This window comes from Mercenaria mercenaria, chromosome 14 (genome assembly GCF_021730395.1).
Source record: "Mercenaria mercenaria strain notata chromosome 14, MADL_Memer_1, whole genome shotgun sequence".
Classification (NCBI taxonomy): Eukaryota; Metazoa; Mollusca; class Bivalvia; order Venerida; family Veneridae; genus Mercenaria; species Mercenaria mercenaria.
Genome location: NC_069374.1, coordinates 12,571,236 through 12,587,741, shown reverse-complemented (window position 1 = coordinate 12,587,741; position 16,506 = coordinate 12,571,236). Strand labels below are relative to the sequence as shown.

At 37.1% G+C, this 16,506-nt stretch overlaps 1 protein-coding gene across 1 annotated transcript in view; it reads right to left on the bottom strand.

The window, feature by feature from the left end:
- Positions 1 to 16,506, bottom strand: part of LOC128548367 (chloride channel protein 2-like) — a 52,970-nt gene that overhangs the window by 5,088 nt on the left and 31,376 nt on the right. The window contains exons 13-23 of the mRNA XM_053522957.1: positions 14,308 to 14,460; positions 13,177 to 13,246; positions 10,697 to 10,807; positions 9,616 to 9,713; positions 8,806 to 8,921; positions 8,172 to 8,305; positions 7,561 to 7,817; positions 6,425 to 6,581; positions 5,441 to 5,520; positions 4,408 to 4,446; positions 2,608 to 2,649 (exon numbers count right to left, since the gene is read on the bottom strand). Coding sequence (XP_053378932.1) covers positions 2,608 to 2,649; positions 4,408 to 4,446; positions 5,441 to 5,520; positions 6,425 to 6,581; positions 7,561 to 7,817; positions 8,172 to 8,305; positions 8,806 to 8,921; positions 9,616 to 9,713; positions 10,697 to 10,807; positions 13,177 to 13,246; positions 14,308 to 14,460 — 1,257 coding nt within the window. The remainder of the gene's footprint in view (positions 1 to 2,607; positions 2,650 to 4,407; positions 4,447 to 5,440; positions 5,521 to 6,424; positions 6,582 to 7,560; positions 7,818 to 8,171; positions 8,306 to 8,805; positions 8,922 to 9,615; positions 9,714 to 10,696; positions 10,808 to 13,176; positions 13,247 to 14,307; positions 14,461 to 16,506) is intronic.

Below are 16,506 nucleotides of genomic sequence, written 5' to 3'. Positions count from 1 at the left end.
ATGGATAGAACCACCAGCCTTCCACAAGCCAGGTAGACAGTTTTCTCATGACAGCAGAACTTCAACTAACCCTTACCCTGATAAATTTCTATAGTGAACTTGTCCATCTTTCAATTTGGACAGTATCATTAACTGTTAAAAGGGGCGCATACCAAAAAGATAATGACTGAATGGCGAACACTGCAGTTCATGATCAGACTGCATGAATGTGCAGGCTGATCATGATCTACAGTGGTCGCAAAATTTAATGCAGAATCAATCATGTCCAGCATGATAAGGGTTAAGATACATTATTGGCAAACAGTTTGAAGTCAGCAACCTTAACAAATGTGCCCTCTCAATAGGAACAGAAAGTTACCATTAAGCTTTACTGTTAAATAATATACATGTGAGGAAGGTATAACTCCCCTTGCCTGAAAATGGTACTTACCTATGCAGGTAAAATTAAGTATATTTATGGACAAACTTGCAAGTGGGGAGAGTACAACTACCCTTGCAAGAGGATGGTGTGTATCTTTTATAAGTAAAATATATCTGTGGACAAACTCACACCCCTTGATATGCAAGTGAGGAGAGTACATTTACCCTTTCCCAATGATGGTGTGTATCTTTTACAGATAAAATATATCTTTGGACAAACTTACATCCCTAATATGCAAGTGAAGAGAGTATAATTACCCTTGCCTAAGGACAGTGTTTACCTTTTACAGGTTAGATTAAATATATCTATAGACAAGCTTAAAACTTTAATATGCAAGTGAGGTGGGTGCAACTACCCTTGTCTGTGAATGGTGCTTATCTTTACAGGTAAAGTATACGTATAGACCAACTTACACCCTATCTTTTACCATTGAGTATACATACAGTAGCTGAATTGTCTGTGATGATTTACAAAATGCTTTAGTTTAAAAATGAACTTTCTGACAGTGCTTTTAGACTTAATTAATCTTTTTCTGTTTGAGCTCAAATTCAGTAACGTTTTTGACCTTGTTTTTATGGATGCACAGTTGTTTTTCAACATTATTTCAGTTATGTAACAACAGTCACAGTACTATCATGTGCTCTGCAAATAACTAACAACTTCTCTTAGACTACATGATTCAGATGTGGGGGACAGATAAAGTGTCTTGTCAAATCATCCCTACACACCAAACAAAATTCAACTTGCTGGGTAACTTCCAGCTTCATTTTCTTGAGCTCTATCTACTGAGCTAACTCAGCAGACTATCTTTCTGAAAAAGCTTAACCCTTAGCCTGCTAAATTTCTAAAATGGACTGGTCCATCATGCAATTTGGGCAATACCACTTATTATTCAAAGGGGTGTTCACCGAAAATTTACTGACTGAATAGCGAACAGTGCAGACCATAATCAGCCTGCACAGATGTGCAGGCTGATCTTGGTCTGCACTGGTCGCAAAGGCGTAATTACTCACCACCAGCAGGCTGAAGGTTAATTTATCATCCATTTAAGCTCAAATCTATGTACTTGTTCACAACTAAGCTTTAAAGTTGTTAACTCAAATATGAATTATGTACTCAGATTCTTGCAAAACTTTCTTAATTTGTCTTAATTTGTGTAACATGCAAACATAAAGCATTTAACAAAAGCTTGCACAATATCAAATACAATGACAATGTTATAGCATAATGTACATTCCAATCCACCAACTTACACGTTGTTGAGCAAGGGCCTCCTTTATACCACAGAGAAGCAATTAGAAAGTTAAATATCAATTCATTGTATTCTTGAGTATATATATGTAACTGTATGCACTAAAAATGGCATATATAGCTTGTAGGAAAGAAAAATATTAGATACATTGTGAAAGAATTAGACAGCAGCTGTTAAGAAGCAATTTACAAATATATTATGTCAACAACTGATACACTTAGCACTTCATAAGCAAGACCTCTATTTGTTAAACATACATCTATTAAATGAAATGCTGTTTGTTGGTTTCTGATTAAATGGGTTTGAAACAATGTTTAACAGTATTTTCAGCCATATTTAGGTGAAAAACTAACAAAGTTATTGGTGTTCTTGGATTTAACATGGTACTGAACTTGTTCCCCACAAGTAACTGACAACTTTTATGTACGAGACAATGACAGAAAATGACTTAAACATGTTTGTTTGATGCAGCTGGATGTCATTTTTCAAGTATTTCAGTTATGTATTGTGAGTCTGTCAACCAAACCACTGTTCCTGGATTCTACATCGGTACTTTTTCCCACATGTATCCGACAACTTCCCCCAAATGAATTAGAGGCAGAGACTTCAGACATAAAGTCAAATCATCATAGAAACACACTGGACATCCAACTTACAACCTCTACCAGGTCATCCTTTACCTACTAAGATAACCAGGAAGTGAATAGACCAAGTATGGTTTTGTTTATTGTAATTTTTGTAAATATTTTGTCTTGCCAAGCGAACCTACTGGCTTCTGGACTGGAATTTTAAGTTCAACATATCTTGGCCCAGCTAAGTAGGCTCTCTCGTACTATTATGCTGATTACAATACTTATTTTGTAAATGTAGATAAAATCTAAAAATCACAGTTTGATTTTGAATTTACTATGAGATAATATATTTTATTCTTTACCTGATCAACTGGCAGTGTGTTGACTTTGACTGGTTCTGGAGGCTAAAAAAATAAATTAATACACTGTGAAATCATTAATATTTGTGCGGGGCTAATTTCTGTGGATTTCCTGCCCGAGTCCATCCATTCTCAAAATTATATCTCAAACGAACAAGCAAAATTCACATTTATTTTATGTTCAAAACCTGAAATCCATTTATGAATCCTGATGAAATGGCTGTTTGAACAAGTGACCGAGTATTGCAGTGGCAAGACAGAAGTCCCCTACTGGTGAAAAAAACAATTTTACTTGACCTTCAATAGTGACCTTGACCTTTTACCGACAACCATGTGTCATGTGCACGACACATAGTGTAATCATGGGGAATATTTCTTTGCAGTACTAAAAAAATCCTTAAATGCAATTAAAAGTGACGGTGCAGAAACAAATGTTTACTTGACCTTTAATAGTGACCTTGACCTTTGACCTACAACCATCGGTCATGTGGGTGACATATAGTCTAATCATATGGAACATTTCTGTATAGTACTAAAAGAATCCATCAATGCATATAAAAGTTATGGAGCAGAAACAATTTTTACTTGACCTTTAACAGTGACCTTGACCTTTGACCGACAAGCATAGCTCATGTGTTGACACATTGTTTCACCATGGGGAATGTTTGTGTATAGCTCTAAGATAATCCATCAATGCATATAAAAGTTATGGAGCAGAAACAATTTTTACTTGACCTTCAATAGTGACCTTGACCTTTGACCAACAAGCTTAAGTTAAGTACATGCATAATCTACATATTGCCCTCTATATACATACAAAATTTTATGAACCTAGCTTGAATACTTTTTTGAGTCATCACAGGATCCAGATTTGCGGACAGACAGACGGACGGCCCAACGGCATTCCTACAGTCCCCTCCAGTGTTCCACCGGTAGGGGACAACAAAACCATGAGAGATCATGCTGTCAACATTAACCTTTACCCTGCTAAATTTCTAAAATGGACTGTCCATCATTCAATTTCTTCTTCCAAGGGCTGTTCACTGAAAAGCTGCTGACTGAAAAGCAAACAGTGCAGACCATGATGAGCCTGCACAGATGTGCAGGCATCCATGCAGGCTGATCTTGATCTGCACTGGTCGCAAAAGCAAAACCACTTGCCGCCAGCAGGCTAAAGGTAAAATTATTTCACAGTATTACACGGAACAAGCATATACGACTGGCCAAGAATGCTACACGTGTCACAAAAACCTATAAAGACATGAGACGTGAATGTTAACTTCTGACAATATAATGGCATACCAAAAAAACAAAGAAAACCAGTATCACATTCTGGGTATATAATGCATTGTAAAACAACTGTAGACTTATGTTTCAACTACTGCATTGCCTTTTGTCAATGTTTCTTCCAGGCAGGTCACAAAATTTCATATTAACTAACCATAAGTCTATCATCAATCAATCATCTATCAATATTAAACATGGAGCTGTTGACATGTACTTGAACATAAAGAATATAGGCTTAAATTGTTGGTCACACCAACATCTTGTCATAAAGAGTCTCAATGGAACTAGAAGACATTTCCATTATTTCTGCTTCATATTGTTAATACATACTTTTAGTATAATTCCTTTTACAGAATAAATCAAATTTATGATTACAAAATAGAGCCATGAAGACCTTATACCGCTCACTAGAATTTCATGGCTCAGTTGCCTACAGCAATGGAAGGACAGTAAGAGATCATAACAGCTCAAATATTAAACAATTCAACAAAGTATTAAAAATAACAGAACACTTACCAATTTTACTTTTTTCGTCATTGCTTGTATGTTGTTTTTCTATAAATGACAAAAAAAAAAAAAAGTTAAACTCAACATCAAAAAATTGAATAAGCTACAACTTATCTTCAGTTTTGAATGACCCTTTTTTCACCAAATAAATCAATTTTCTAGTATTCCCTTGGGCATGAAAAAATGTGCAGACACTACATGCATACCTTTAACACAACATATCAAATGAAAATAACTGAAACAATTACCATAATTAACCCTTAGCCTGCTGGCGGCAGATGATTCTGCCTTTGCGACCAGTGCAGACCAAGATCAGCCTGCACATCCGTGCAGTCTGATCATGGTCTGCACTGTTCGCTATTCAGTCTGTAAATTTTCAGTAAACACCCCTTCAAATGATAAATGGTACTGTCCAAATTGAAAGATGGACCAGTCCATTATAGAAATTTAGCAGGGTAAGGGTTAAAACTTGCCTTCCCTTATAGTATAATTTCTCTGAGAACTTTGACTCAGTGTTATATTTTTTGGGATCCTGGAGAATATTCATTTTTACTATAATAAAGTTCTGCTTAAACAAGTGCTTGGGTGTGTAAGTGATGTTGTGCATTGCATTACCTCTAAAGAACTGACTCAGTCAGACCAAGTTTGCTATTATTTCGCTTGTTTTTTTACAGACTATTTTACACTTTTACCCTGACCATTAACATTTACCCAGCGTAATTTCTAAAATGGACTGGTCTATCATTCAATTTGGGCAGTGCAACTTCTTATTCAAAGGGGTGTTCACTGAAATTTTCAGACTGAATAGCAAACAGTGTAGACCCTGATCAACCTGCACGGTTGTGCAGGCTGATCTAGGTCTGCAACGGTCGCAAAGGCAAAATCACTTGCCGCCAGCAGGCTAAAGGTTAAGGAAGAAAAGAATTTTCTACAAATATATAAAATAATGAAATGCAAGCCTCAACTAACACTAGTCTCCTGAAAGCAGTTCCAATCCAATGTTTTTATTGACACAAGAAAACATGATTTCTATAGAACTTACATCTAAAACAAACGGGATATCCTCAGCTATGCTGTCTGCATGTTGATGTGACAACTTTCTGAAATGCTTGTCTATATCCACTGAAATCAGAACCAGGACGTAATTTGTAACAACAAATTCATGTTACAGACTAAAATACCAAGTTGAACAAATTCATGGTACAAACAGTTTTTGTAAGGTTTAGAAACAAATCAATTACTATGGATACAAGACAACGTTCTAGCATTAATGACAAATGAAGACCCAAGGTGTCCCTGTGACCATTTATCTCAAGATTAACTTGCAATACTGACAGTTTTTAATCAAATATAGTAGCATAAGAATTCATTACCACCACTTATTTTATTGTTGGCATTGATAAAGTGTTACAGTCAATCAAATATCTTGACATACTGTCATGTTCAACAAAGTATCTTTCGATGCTACAACATATACCGTTAAAACTCGAATATATTACGCTAGCAAGTATATTATGAACCCCCAATCTTGTATCAAAATTTTGGGAAAACATACATTGGAATATAATGTACGACAATTGACCGACATTGTGAACACATGGCCGCTTAAATGATTAAATAAATTTAAAAAAATTTAAAAATTTAAAAAAGAAAATATGAAATTAAAACCATTTTTTTTGTGTATCACCGTAGGTTGGGTACCGTACCTGCTTTTAGACCCAGCCGAAAGCGCTCTTCATGATAAGAGGTGCAAATAACGTAAAAACTGTCTGATTTTCGATGATATTTATGTGCTATCAAACTAAGAAAAAAATGTATGAAGCTCTACTTTGGTGTTTAATACACACCCCTTTGTGAAAACGAATAAAAATCATGAACAATGTGCGTAATATATTAAAAATTTTATGGTATCAAGCTAAGTGCAGTTTGTTATGGCCTCCCCACAAATTATTTAACCTTTAAACATTGTGTTAAAACTTATATATAAATAACTTATTCGCTACCAGAACTGATAATTTTAGCTCACCTTGCAAATCAGAATAACTGGAAGATTTAGGCATGGATGGAGAAGTTCTACCACTGTTGCTTTGTTTCAGTATAGACCGGAGTGGAAGGTTTAATGTATGATATGTTCGGTTCTCCCTCTCCAACTTGGATAAATCCTCTAATGAACTAGCACTAGACTGTAAATATGAATGTATATATCCAAATTAATTTACGTTAAAAAGTTATGGCTGGTGAAAACCAGTTTCCATTTTGTGGATCAGTCCACCAAGAGTTTCTATATCATCACTAAAAATTTTGCAAAATAAGATTCACCAGAGATGAAGCAGTCTTACACTTATCACAGCATTAACAAAATGTTTCAACATTTACATTTTTTTCAGAATCATTTAAATAATAAAACAGTTTTTTTATATAATTCATTTTTCTCCCGCACAGATTTTTTTATTTTTTTGATGATGTTGCTCACTGCAAAAAATCTGGAAAACAATTTTTTGTCAAATTTTGATCTTAAATCATTATCATCATATGGGAAATGATCTATCTGAGAAAATGAGGGCTCACATTTTATATAATTCATTCAGATATAAGGAAGTTATCACAGTTTTTTTCAAATTCTACTACTTTCTGAATCAGCACTGATGTACCACTGAAATACCTAAACGAGTAAAAAAAAAGAAAAACAAGGCTTTCAGCAATGTGTGAATGTCTCAGCTAAACTAATCAGATTGCTGAAAAACCATTACCTGTTCCAGTGATAAACATGCTAATAGGAGTGGTTATCAACCAAAGCTGCTGCAGATTGGCCCAATAAATAATAATCAATAGCTTAACACAAATCATCATTTCAAAACCAATAGATAAAACGACAAGTAAACAAAAGCTGTCACTAATGGTGACAAATGCCCCCGCAGCGCCTTGACCTTTGACCTGGTGACCTTGACCTTTGACCTGGTGACCCCAAAATCAGTAGGGGTCGTGTACTCAATAAGTACTATCAGCACATGAAGTTTGAAGGTCCTGGGTGCAGTGGTTCGTGAGTAAAGTGCCTTCACGCAAAAAGTTAACGTTGTGGCGAACTAACGGACGGACAGCTGAAAACTAATATGCATCCCTTTGGGGGCATAAAAAAATCAACAGCTATAAAATCACACTTACTGATCTAGCAATGGAAAATGCTGATCGTTTTTTCCCTGGCTTCACAGTCTCATCCACTTTTGAAACCTTGAACCTCGACTTTGGTTTCTCAGGAATAAACTCAAATCTGGGTGGTGGGGTGGGGGCGCGACTGGATCCCGGTGTTGATGCAACATCCTCATCTTCTGGCATGACAACCTTCTGTTCCTGACTAAGATGTACCCACAACATCCTCTCCAACTCAAACCTTTTCACAGAGCCAAGTAGAATCATAGAATCTGAAAAATGATATTTTCAATTTTAAGGTCATGCACATTTTTATGGAAGCAATTCTATTTTGACTGTACTGGCAGTGAATGATTCGACCAAATCTAAAAGCCAACTTATCAAAGTACTACATGATTCCAACACTTCCATTACTTAATGAAAGGGAGAGTACTCTGTTAATAAGAAACTTTCCATGTGTTCCTGTAAACAGTGGGGAAAGATACTATGCAGGCAGAGCAGGTTTGTAATCCTTATACTCTAAATTATTACTTTAAATTAATAAAGGCTAAAATTCTAATGCAATTATCAAATATGAATTTATTCAGCAAATAAAAAGAATCCTACGTAAAATGAGAAGAACTGACCTTTTGAGTCAACAAGTGGATATGTTCTAAACTTTGTGTTCTCGAGTAAATCATGAAGTTCCTTGTATGTTGACACAAATGATATGAGCTGCACTTGTTTTATCATGATGTCTTCCACATACACATGCCAGGAACTGTCAAATGAACACATGACAATATAAACTGAATACTCATCATAGTCGCAGACAGATACTGAACACTCACAATGCTAATATATTGAATGACCAATCATGCTCACAAATAGAATGGTAACTCTTATGCTACATTTTTCTTATAAAATGAAATCATGTAACTGTGTACACCAAATCAATGTACTTCTTGGCATAGAACTTTTTCACCCAAATTAGCTATTTCACACACACATAATTTTTTTATTTTCAAATTTTAGGTTACACTGAAAAAGATAATTATTGAAATAACTAGAGCTATCACTAAAGGTGATGAATGTACCCCCCGCCCGCACTCACTGACACAGTATATTGCAATTTGACGCACACAAGACTGCATAATTATGTGGACTGTAATCATATCTATTTCTGCATTGAGTTAACCAATCAAATTGATTTACTTTATAAGCCAGTCAAAATAATGGGTACTGTTTTAAATTAGTGTGTGCTACTTATGTAATACTTACTCAACTTTTGAAGATACAATGCTTGGCAGATAAGGCAATCTTTTGAGTCTTATAATACTGTCATAAAATGACGGCTGGAACAAATTCGCCACAGCATTTGATATTAAAACAGCTATCTGCAATGTACAAAAAATAAATGTAATAAAAATGAGCGTCTGATCTAGATCCATATGCCTTATCAGTTTCAAACAAGTGCTGAAATTACTGAAACAACAGACTAAGTACAGATGTGAAGATTACTGGAAAACTCTTACTTTGGTTTTTGTACAGCGGCGCTCAAATGAACATCAAGGAAATAAACTCAGTTATGCCGCATACAGGTGTTTTAACCCATAATAAAAATAATCAAATTGTAATGCTGTGTTTTTTAGAACTTGTGTTCTAAGACTGGATAAGGCTTTAAATTTAAATTTTGTTTTTATAATTACTGACCAGACATTGAATAAGTTCCTATAAAAGTGTGTTGTTTTTTACAAAATTAATTATATAATCTCATATAGGTGGTATTTTCTGGCTTTGCCAGGACATGGTGACCCTAATTGCCAGAGCAAATACCTCAAACATATTACCGGTACACCAGTTAAAAAAAAAGTTTTAACTAGCCACATAGTTTAAACTTAAAAAGCAGCTTGATATAGTTTTAACTAGCCACATGGTTTAAACTTACCACAACAGTTTAAAAATAGCTTCAGCTGACCACATAGTTCGAACTTACACACCAGTTTGAAAATTAGTTTTAACTAACTACTTTGTTCTAACATACACACCAGTTTGATACAGTTTTAACTAACCACACAGTTCAAAACTTACCACAGCAGGAAGAACGTGTGAGATCTGACCAGTCAGCTCAAACACTATCACAGAAGTTGATATGGTCCTAGTTACACTACCAGACAATGATGCAGCACCTAAAATTAACAATTATAAATGAAACAAAAATGTAAAAAAAGAAAAATCTGACCTTATAATTGCAACATGATGACCCTATATTGAGTACTTCTACAATGCATAGTTTTTAAATAAAATTTCAAGGTAAAGTCATGGATAATGGTTTGTTTATTTTTTTAGTCACACTGGCACAATTTTATGTCATATGACAACTTCCTAACTTGAATGGTGTAAGAGGACAACTGGTGCCATTACAGGCATTATCTCAGGCATTGGCAGCACCTTAACCCTTAGCCTGCTAAATTTCTAAAATGGACTGGTCCATCATTCAATTTGGGCGATACCATTTATTATTCGAAGGGGTGTTCACTGAAAATTTATTGACTGAATAGCGAACAGTGCAGACCATGATCTTGGTCTGCACTGGTCGCAAAGGCAGAATCTCTTGCCACCCGCAGGCTAAAGGTTAATGAAGCTAACATCCTTCTGCAAGTCACTGGGATCTGACAGCTTCCTCAGTTTGTATAATTCTACATACAATTCTCATTTCAAACTCAAAGAGGTTAAGGTCAAGTGATTAGGTCAGAGGTCAGACATCTTTACTGCCTGACAATGGCAGCAAGCTCTGTTTGCCCAAATGGTATTTCTGCAGGCGAGAGTAAATCAACTCAAGATGCACACAAACCCTCCTTAAACACTTTCATTTGATTTAGGTTTTACAGCCCACCAACACAGAACAGGTTTATATAGCCCCGAACAGGACTAAAAAATTTTGTTTCACGTCACATTTACATCAAAATAAAAGATATGAGGTGTGGAATCAAAACTTTGATACCTGCTGGTATCACAAAGATATGGCAAAACCAATTGTTCAGACCAAATCAGTCATCATGATCATGCAAGCGTAAGATATTTCTTCCAATTCTTTTCAAAACACAAGCTGCTGTCCCAGGACCACATAGCACAAAGCAATAATGTGCAAAACAAAGCAAAATCAACTCACCTACTACAGCGTACCCTCCAGGTACTATTTTATGTATCACATCCCCTGATTTCACTCCATTAGGAAACCAAGCTGCCATACTTTCTCCAATCAGACGACCAAATGCTGCTCCTGTAACAACATAATGTACACTAAAACTGCATGTTTTTCAGTAAATCATTGAAACATGCAAGTAAAATATTACTCCTTAAGACTTCAAGCAACCATTCTGACTACTGACTGGCAAGCCATTCAGTAAAAGAAATCCAAAATTCATTTAAACTTCTGACTTATTAGCCCAGTAAACAGGAGTTGAATACAGACTGGTCATACAGCACCAGCTATTGACTGCAGATTTATATCAGGAACCATGTAATAAATCTGGTTGTTTTCGAGAGAAAGTATAAAATTCCGTTTTCACTAATATATCACCACACTTGTACTTTTTACTAATATAACACCAGACTGTTTGGGAATTTCAATCAGTAAAGACAAAGACACACATAATTTCTGGCAAGAAAATACAAAATATGCTCCTACATAATCTAGTAAATATTCATACAAATTGTAAGGTGCATTTACTTTTAACTTTTGCCTTACCCATTCACTACTAAATACTATGTAGTCAATTTTGTGAGTGAATCAGGCTTTTTTTCCCTTGATGACCAATCTAGTACTTTACATATATATCTGCTTGATATTCACTATTTTAGCAAAATAAAATACTAAATAGCCAAAAATACAAAACAAGCTCTATTTTTTATTTATTTATTTTGTTTTGGTTGGGTTTAATGTAACACCAACATAATTATAGGTCATACGGCAACTTTCAAACTGCAGATAGTGGAGGGAGACCACAGTGCCTCTCGGAGCATTATTTCATCATGAGCAGGCATCTCGGCAGATTTCAAACTGTAGATAGTGGAGGGAGACCACAGTGCCTCTCGGAGCATTATTTCATCATGAGCAGGCATCTCGGCAGATTTCAAACTGTAGATAGTGGAGGGAGACCACAGTGCCTCTCGGAGCATTATTTCATCATGAGCAGGCATCTCGGCAGATTTCAAACTGTAGATAGTGGAGGGAGACCACAGTGCCTCTCGGAGCATTATTTCATCATGAGCAGGCATCTCGGCAGATTTCAAACTGTAGATAGTAAAGGGAGACCACAGTGCCTCTCGGAGCATTATTTCATCATGAGCAGGCATCTCGGCAGATTTCAAACTGCAGATAGTGGAGGGAGACCACAGTGCCTCTCGGAGCATTATTTCATCATGAGCAGGCATCTCGGCAGATTTCAAACTGCAGATAAGGGAGACCACAGTGCCTCTCGGAGCATTATTTCATCATGAGCAGGCATCTCGGCAGATTTCAAACTGCAGATAGTGGAGGGAGACCACAGTGCCTCTCGGAGCATTATTTCATCATGAGCAGGCATCTCGGCAGATTTCAAACTGCAGATAAGGGAGACCACAGTGCCTCTCGGAGCATTATTTCATCATGAGCAGGCATCTCGGCAGATTTCAAACTGCAGGTAGTGGAGGGAGACCACAGTGCCTCTCGGAGCATTATTTCATCATGAGCAGGCATCTCGGCAGATTTCAAACTGCAGGTAGTGGAGGGAGACCACAGTGCCTCTCGGAGCATTATTTCATCATGAGCAGGCATCTCGGCAGATTTCAAACTGCAGATAGTGGAGGGAGACCACAGTGCCTCTCGGAGCATTATTTCATCATGAGCAGGCATCTCGGCAGATTTCAAACTGCAGATAGTGGAAGGAGACCACAGTGCCTCTCGGAGCATTATTTCATCATGAGCAGGCATCTCGGCAGATTTCAAACTGCAGATAGTGGAGGAGAGCCACAGTGCCTCTCGGAGCATTATTTCATCATGAGCAGGCATCTCGGCAGATTTCAAACTGTAGATAGTGGAGGGAGACCACAGTGCCTCTCGGAGCATTATTTCATCATGAGCAGGCATCTCGGCAGATTTCAAACTGCAGATAGTGGAGGGAGACCACAGTGCCTCTCGGAGCATTATTTCATCATGAGCAGGCATCTCGGCAACATTCAAACTGTAGATAGTGGAGGGAGACCACAGTGGCTCTCAGAGCATTATTTCATCATGAGCAGGCATCTCGGCAACTTTCAAACTGTAGATAGTGGAGGGAGACCACAGTACCTCTCGGAGCAATATTTCATCATGAGCAGGCATCTCGGCAGAACCATTGACCTTCCATAAGCATCCTGGATGGCTTCCTCACACGAGTGAGGCTCAAACCCACATCGGTGAGTGGCAAGTGATTAGAAGCCAGAGACCTTAACCACTCCGCCACAGGTGCTCAAAACCAGTCTTGCAATATATAATGATATACCAACACAAAAAGCACCATTTTGTTCTGTACAACGTTGGAAGAAAACTCTCACTGATCTTCTGTAACTATGTAACTATTTCAACAAATAAAGCGCTACAGCCAATGGAATATTTAGATGAAAACTAACCTATGGTGAACACTGGTACAAACACTCCAGCCGGGATAGGTAACGTGTTACATATGGCAGCCATCCAAAACTGGAACAAGAAATATAAAAAAAAAATTAAACTACACATTTCAACAACATTTATAATATTACAGGAATAATTATCAAGTGGATCACTGTAACTAAAATCATTTTGGAACACTCTTCCCACAAAAAATCAAATGATTTTTGCATTTTTTATTTTGTTTATAAAACACAGATCTGTCAATAATATGTTACTATGATGACTTTCCAGCAGAAACAAGTGAGTATAAATATGGCCAGAGTTCCCACTCACGTAAAATACTACGTAAATCACGTAATAAAAATAAAATTCACGCAAGTATTTTTTACCCGGTGCGAGATTGCGCGCGTACGAAACTGCCTGGGACGAATCCGCTAAGCTGGAATCCCACGCTATGTGTACAAAAATAAACCTTGGAAATACTGCCGCAGTGCGTCATCTGCGAATCGATTGGCTTACAGCTCTCTGACGTCAAAAAATGTAGACGGGTTGTATCTTTTAACGCATTGGTAAATGAATGTACACTTATTAAACGGTTACCGATCTACATCCGGGTCCCCGGGAACTGTCTCGTCTGCAAGAATGTCGCAGTCAAAGCTTTCCGCGTTTGGCTTCACGGCAATTGTAGCTACCGTTCAAACTATGTGTTTGTTGTTTTATGTAAAGCCTTAAGCATGGAAAATTTGATCTTGAATTTTCATACCCCCAAAATTTGTGTTTTACCCCCAGTTTTTGTACCCAGGGGGTAAGTTTACCCCTGAAAAAAAATCTGAGTGGGAACACTGATGGCTATAACCATTTAATCAAATTTTATGTATCACTGAATAACAATCATTCATAAAATACCGTATAACGGGTATTTTTTACCTGCTGCTAAGTTTTACTGTTTTTTACGACCAAATCAGATTCCTAAATATTGGCCTCATATAAATTCGCCACATAAAGTCAAGTAAACTGGTAGACCTTGTGATTTCATAAATTTTAAAATCATATAAAATAAAATCATGTGTTTTTACCCCAAATCCGTAAACTTTTACAGCAGTAAAAATAACTAGTTATACGGTAATACAATACAGAAAATCTCTTACATTCATAATGATAAATAAAACAAGGCTAGCGTATATATTTGTGTCCGGATGTTTCCAGTGACTGAGAATTTCTTCCTCATCCAAGTCATCAGCCTGACCGGTCGTCCATGTTATATTGCTGAACAACTCATCTACAGCTCGTCTATGTGTTAACTGTAAACAAAAGTTATGGTCAAGTTCTGTGAAATCATGTAATTTCATGGGTACAAATTTTCCTACTTTTGGTAAAAACAATTTTTCACATTGAGACTGATTTCAATATACTAACACAATTTAATTGGGAACTAGAAAATGCTTTTGTAAAAAAGCGCATGTCTCCCCCAATGCAAAGTCCTATAGGCAAGAAGTCAATAGAGGTCAGGAGCGAAAGTCAAAGAGACACTGATGGTTGGCTGCAATAGGGATCATCTACTTGGCATGTCCAGTCATCCCGCTAAATTTCAACACTTTTGGCCTAGTGGTTCTCAAGCCACTGTTCAGGCTCCTGTAACCTTGACCTTTGATCAAGTGACCTCAAAATAAATAGGGGTCATCTACTCTGCATGTCCAATCATCCTATTAAGTTTCAACATTGTAGATCAAGTGGTTCTCAAGTTATTTCCAAAAAATGATTTTACATGAACAGGCCACTGTAACCTTGACCTTTAATAGACTGACCCCAAAATCAAAAGGGGTCATCTACTCTGCATGTTCAATCATCCTATGAAGTTTCAACATTCTGGGTCAAGTGGTTCTCAAGTTATTGATCGGAACTGTTTATCAATGTTCAGGCCCCTGTGACCTTGACCTTTAACAGAGTGACCCCAAAAACAATAGGGGTCATTTACTCTGCATGAACAATCATCCTATGAAGTTTCAAAATTCTGGGTCGAGAGGTTCTCAAGTTATTGATTGGAAATGGTTTTCCATGTTCAGGCCCCTGTGACCTTGACCTTTAACAGAGTGACCCTAAAATCGTTAGGGGTCATCTACTCTGCATGATCAATCAACCTATGAAGTTTCATCATTCTGGGTCAAGTGGTTCTCAAGTTACTGACCGGAAATGGTTTTCAATGTTCGGCCCCTGTGACCTTTAACAGAGTGACCCCAAAATCGTTAGGGGTCATCTGCTCTGCATGACTAATCATCCTATTAAGTTTCAACATTCTAGGTCAAGTGGTTCTCAAGTTACTGACCGGAAATGGTTTTCAATGTTCATGCCCATGTGACCTTGACCTTTAACAGAGTGACCCCAAAATCGATAGGGGTCATCTACTTTTCATGTACAATCATCGTATGGAGTTTCAACATTCTGGGTCAAGTGGTTCTCTAGTTATTGATCGGAAATGGTTTTCAATGTTCAGGCCCCTGTGACCTTGACCTTTGACGGAGTGACCCCAAAATCAATAGGGGTCACCTACTCTTCATGACCAATCATCCTATGAAGTTTCAACATTCTGGGTCAAGTGGTTCTCTAGTTATTGATCGGAAATGGTTTTCAATGTTCAGGCCCCTGTGACCTTGTCCTTTGATGGAGTGACCCCCAAAACAATAGGGGTCCTCTACTCCAGCAGCCCTACAACCCTATGAAGTTTGAAGGTTCTAGGTCAAATGGTTCTCCAGTTATTGCTCGGAAATGAAGTGTGACGTACGGACGGACGGACGGAGGGAAGGACGGATGGACGGACAGGGCAAAAACAATATGTCTCCCCCAGAGGGGGGGAGACATAATTATACCTGTCGATTGGTATTTTATCTTGTGGATCAGTCCATTGTTAAACATTTAAAAAATTTTGGTATTAAAGACTACATTTCTCAAGGTCTTTATTGAATATTGCAAATCAAAAATGCACTTTTTTCTTGTAACTCTCCAAGTAAAGGGTGCTGTTTATGAAACTTATAAGTCGGCCTTCAGAAATATAAATAAAATGGAAGGTTATGTTCCTGATGGCTATTGAGAAGATATACAAGTTGTTGACTGTTACTGAAATACTGTACATAAAATTACAATACTGCACAGTTGCTCATAATTAATACATTTAATTTTCATATAATAGTTACGGACATGAAATTTTTCACACAGCATATTTTACAATTATTGAGACATCAATATTCATAGGTTATTAGATTTGTATCGAGATATATGCACGAATTCTGCAGTGGAAATATTGCGTGACTAGGAGCGCAATATTATTTCGCGAAAGAACGAGTGCACATTTC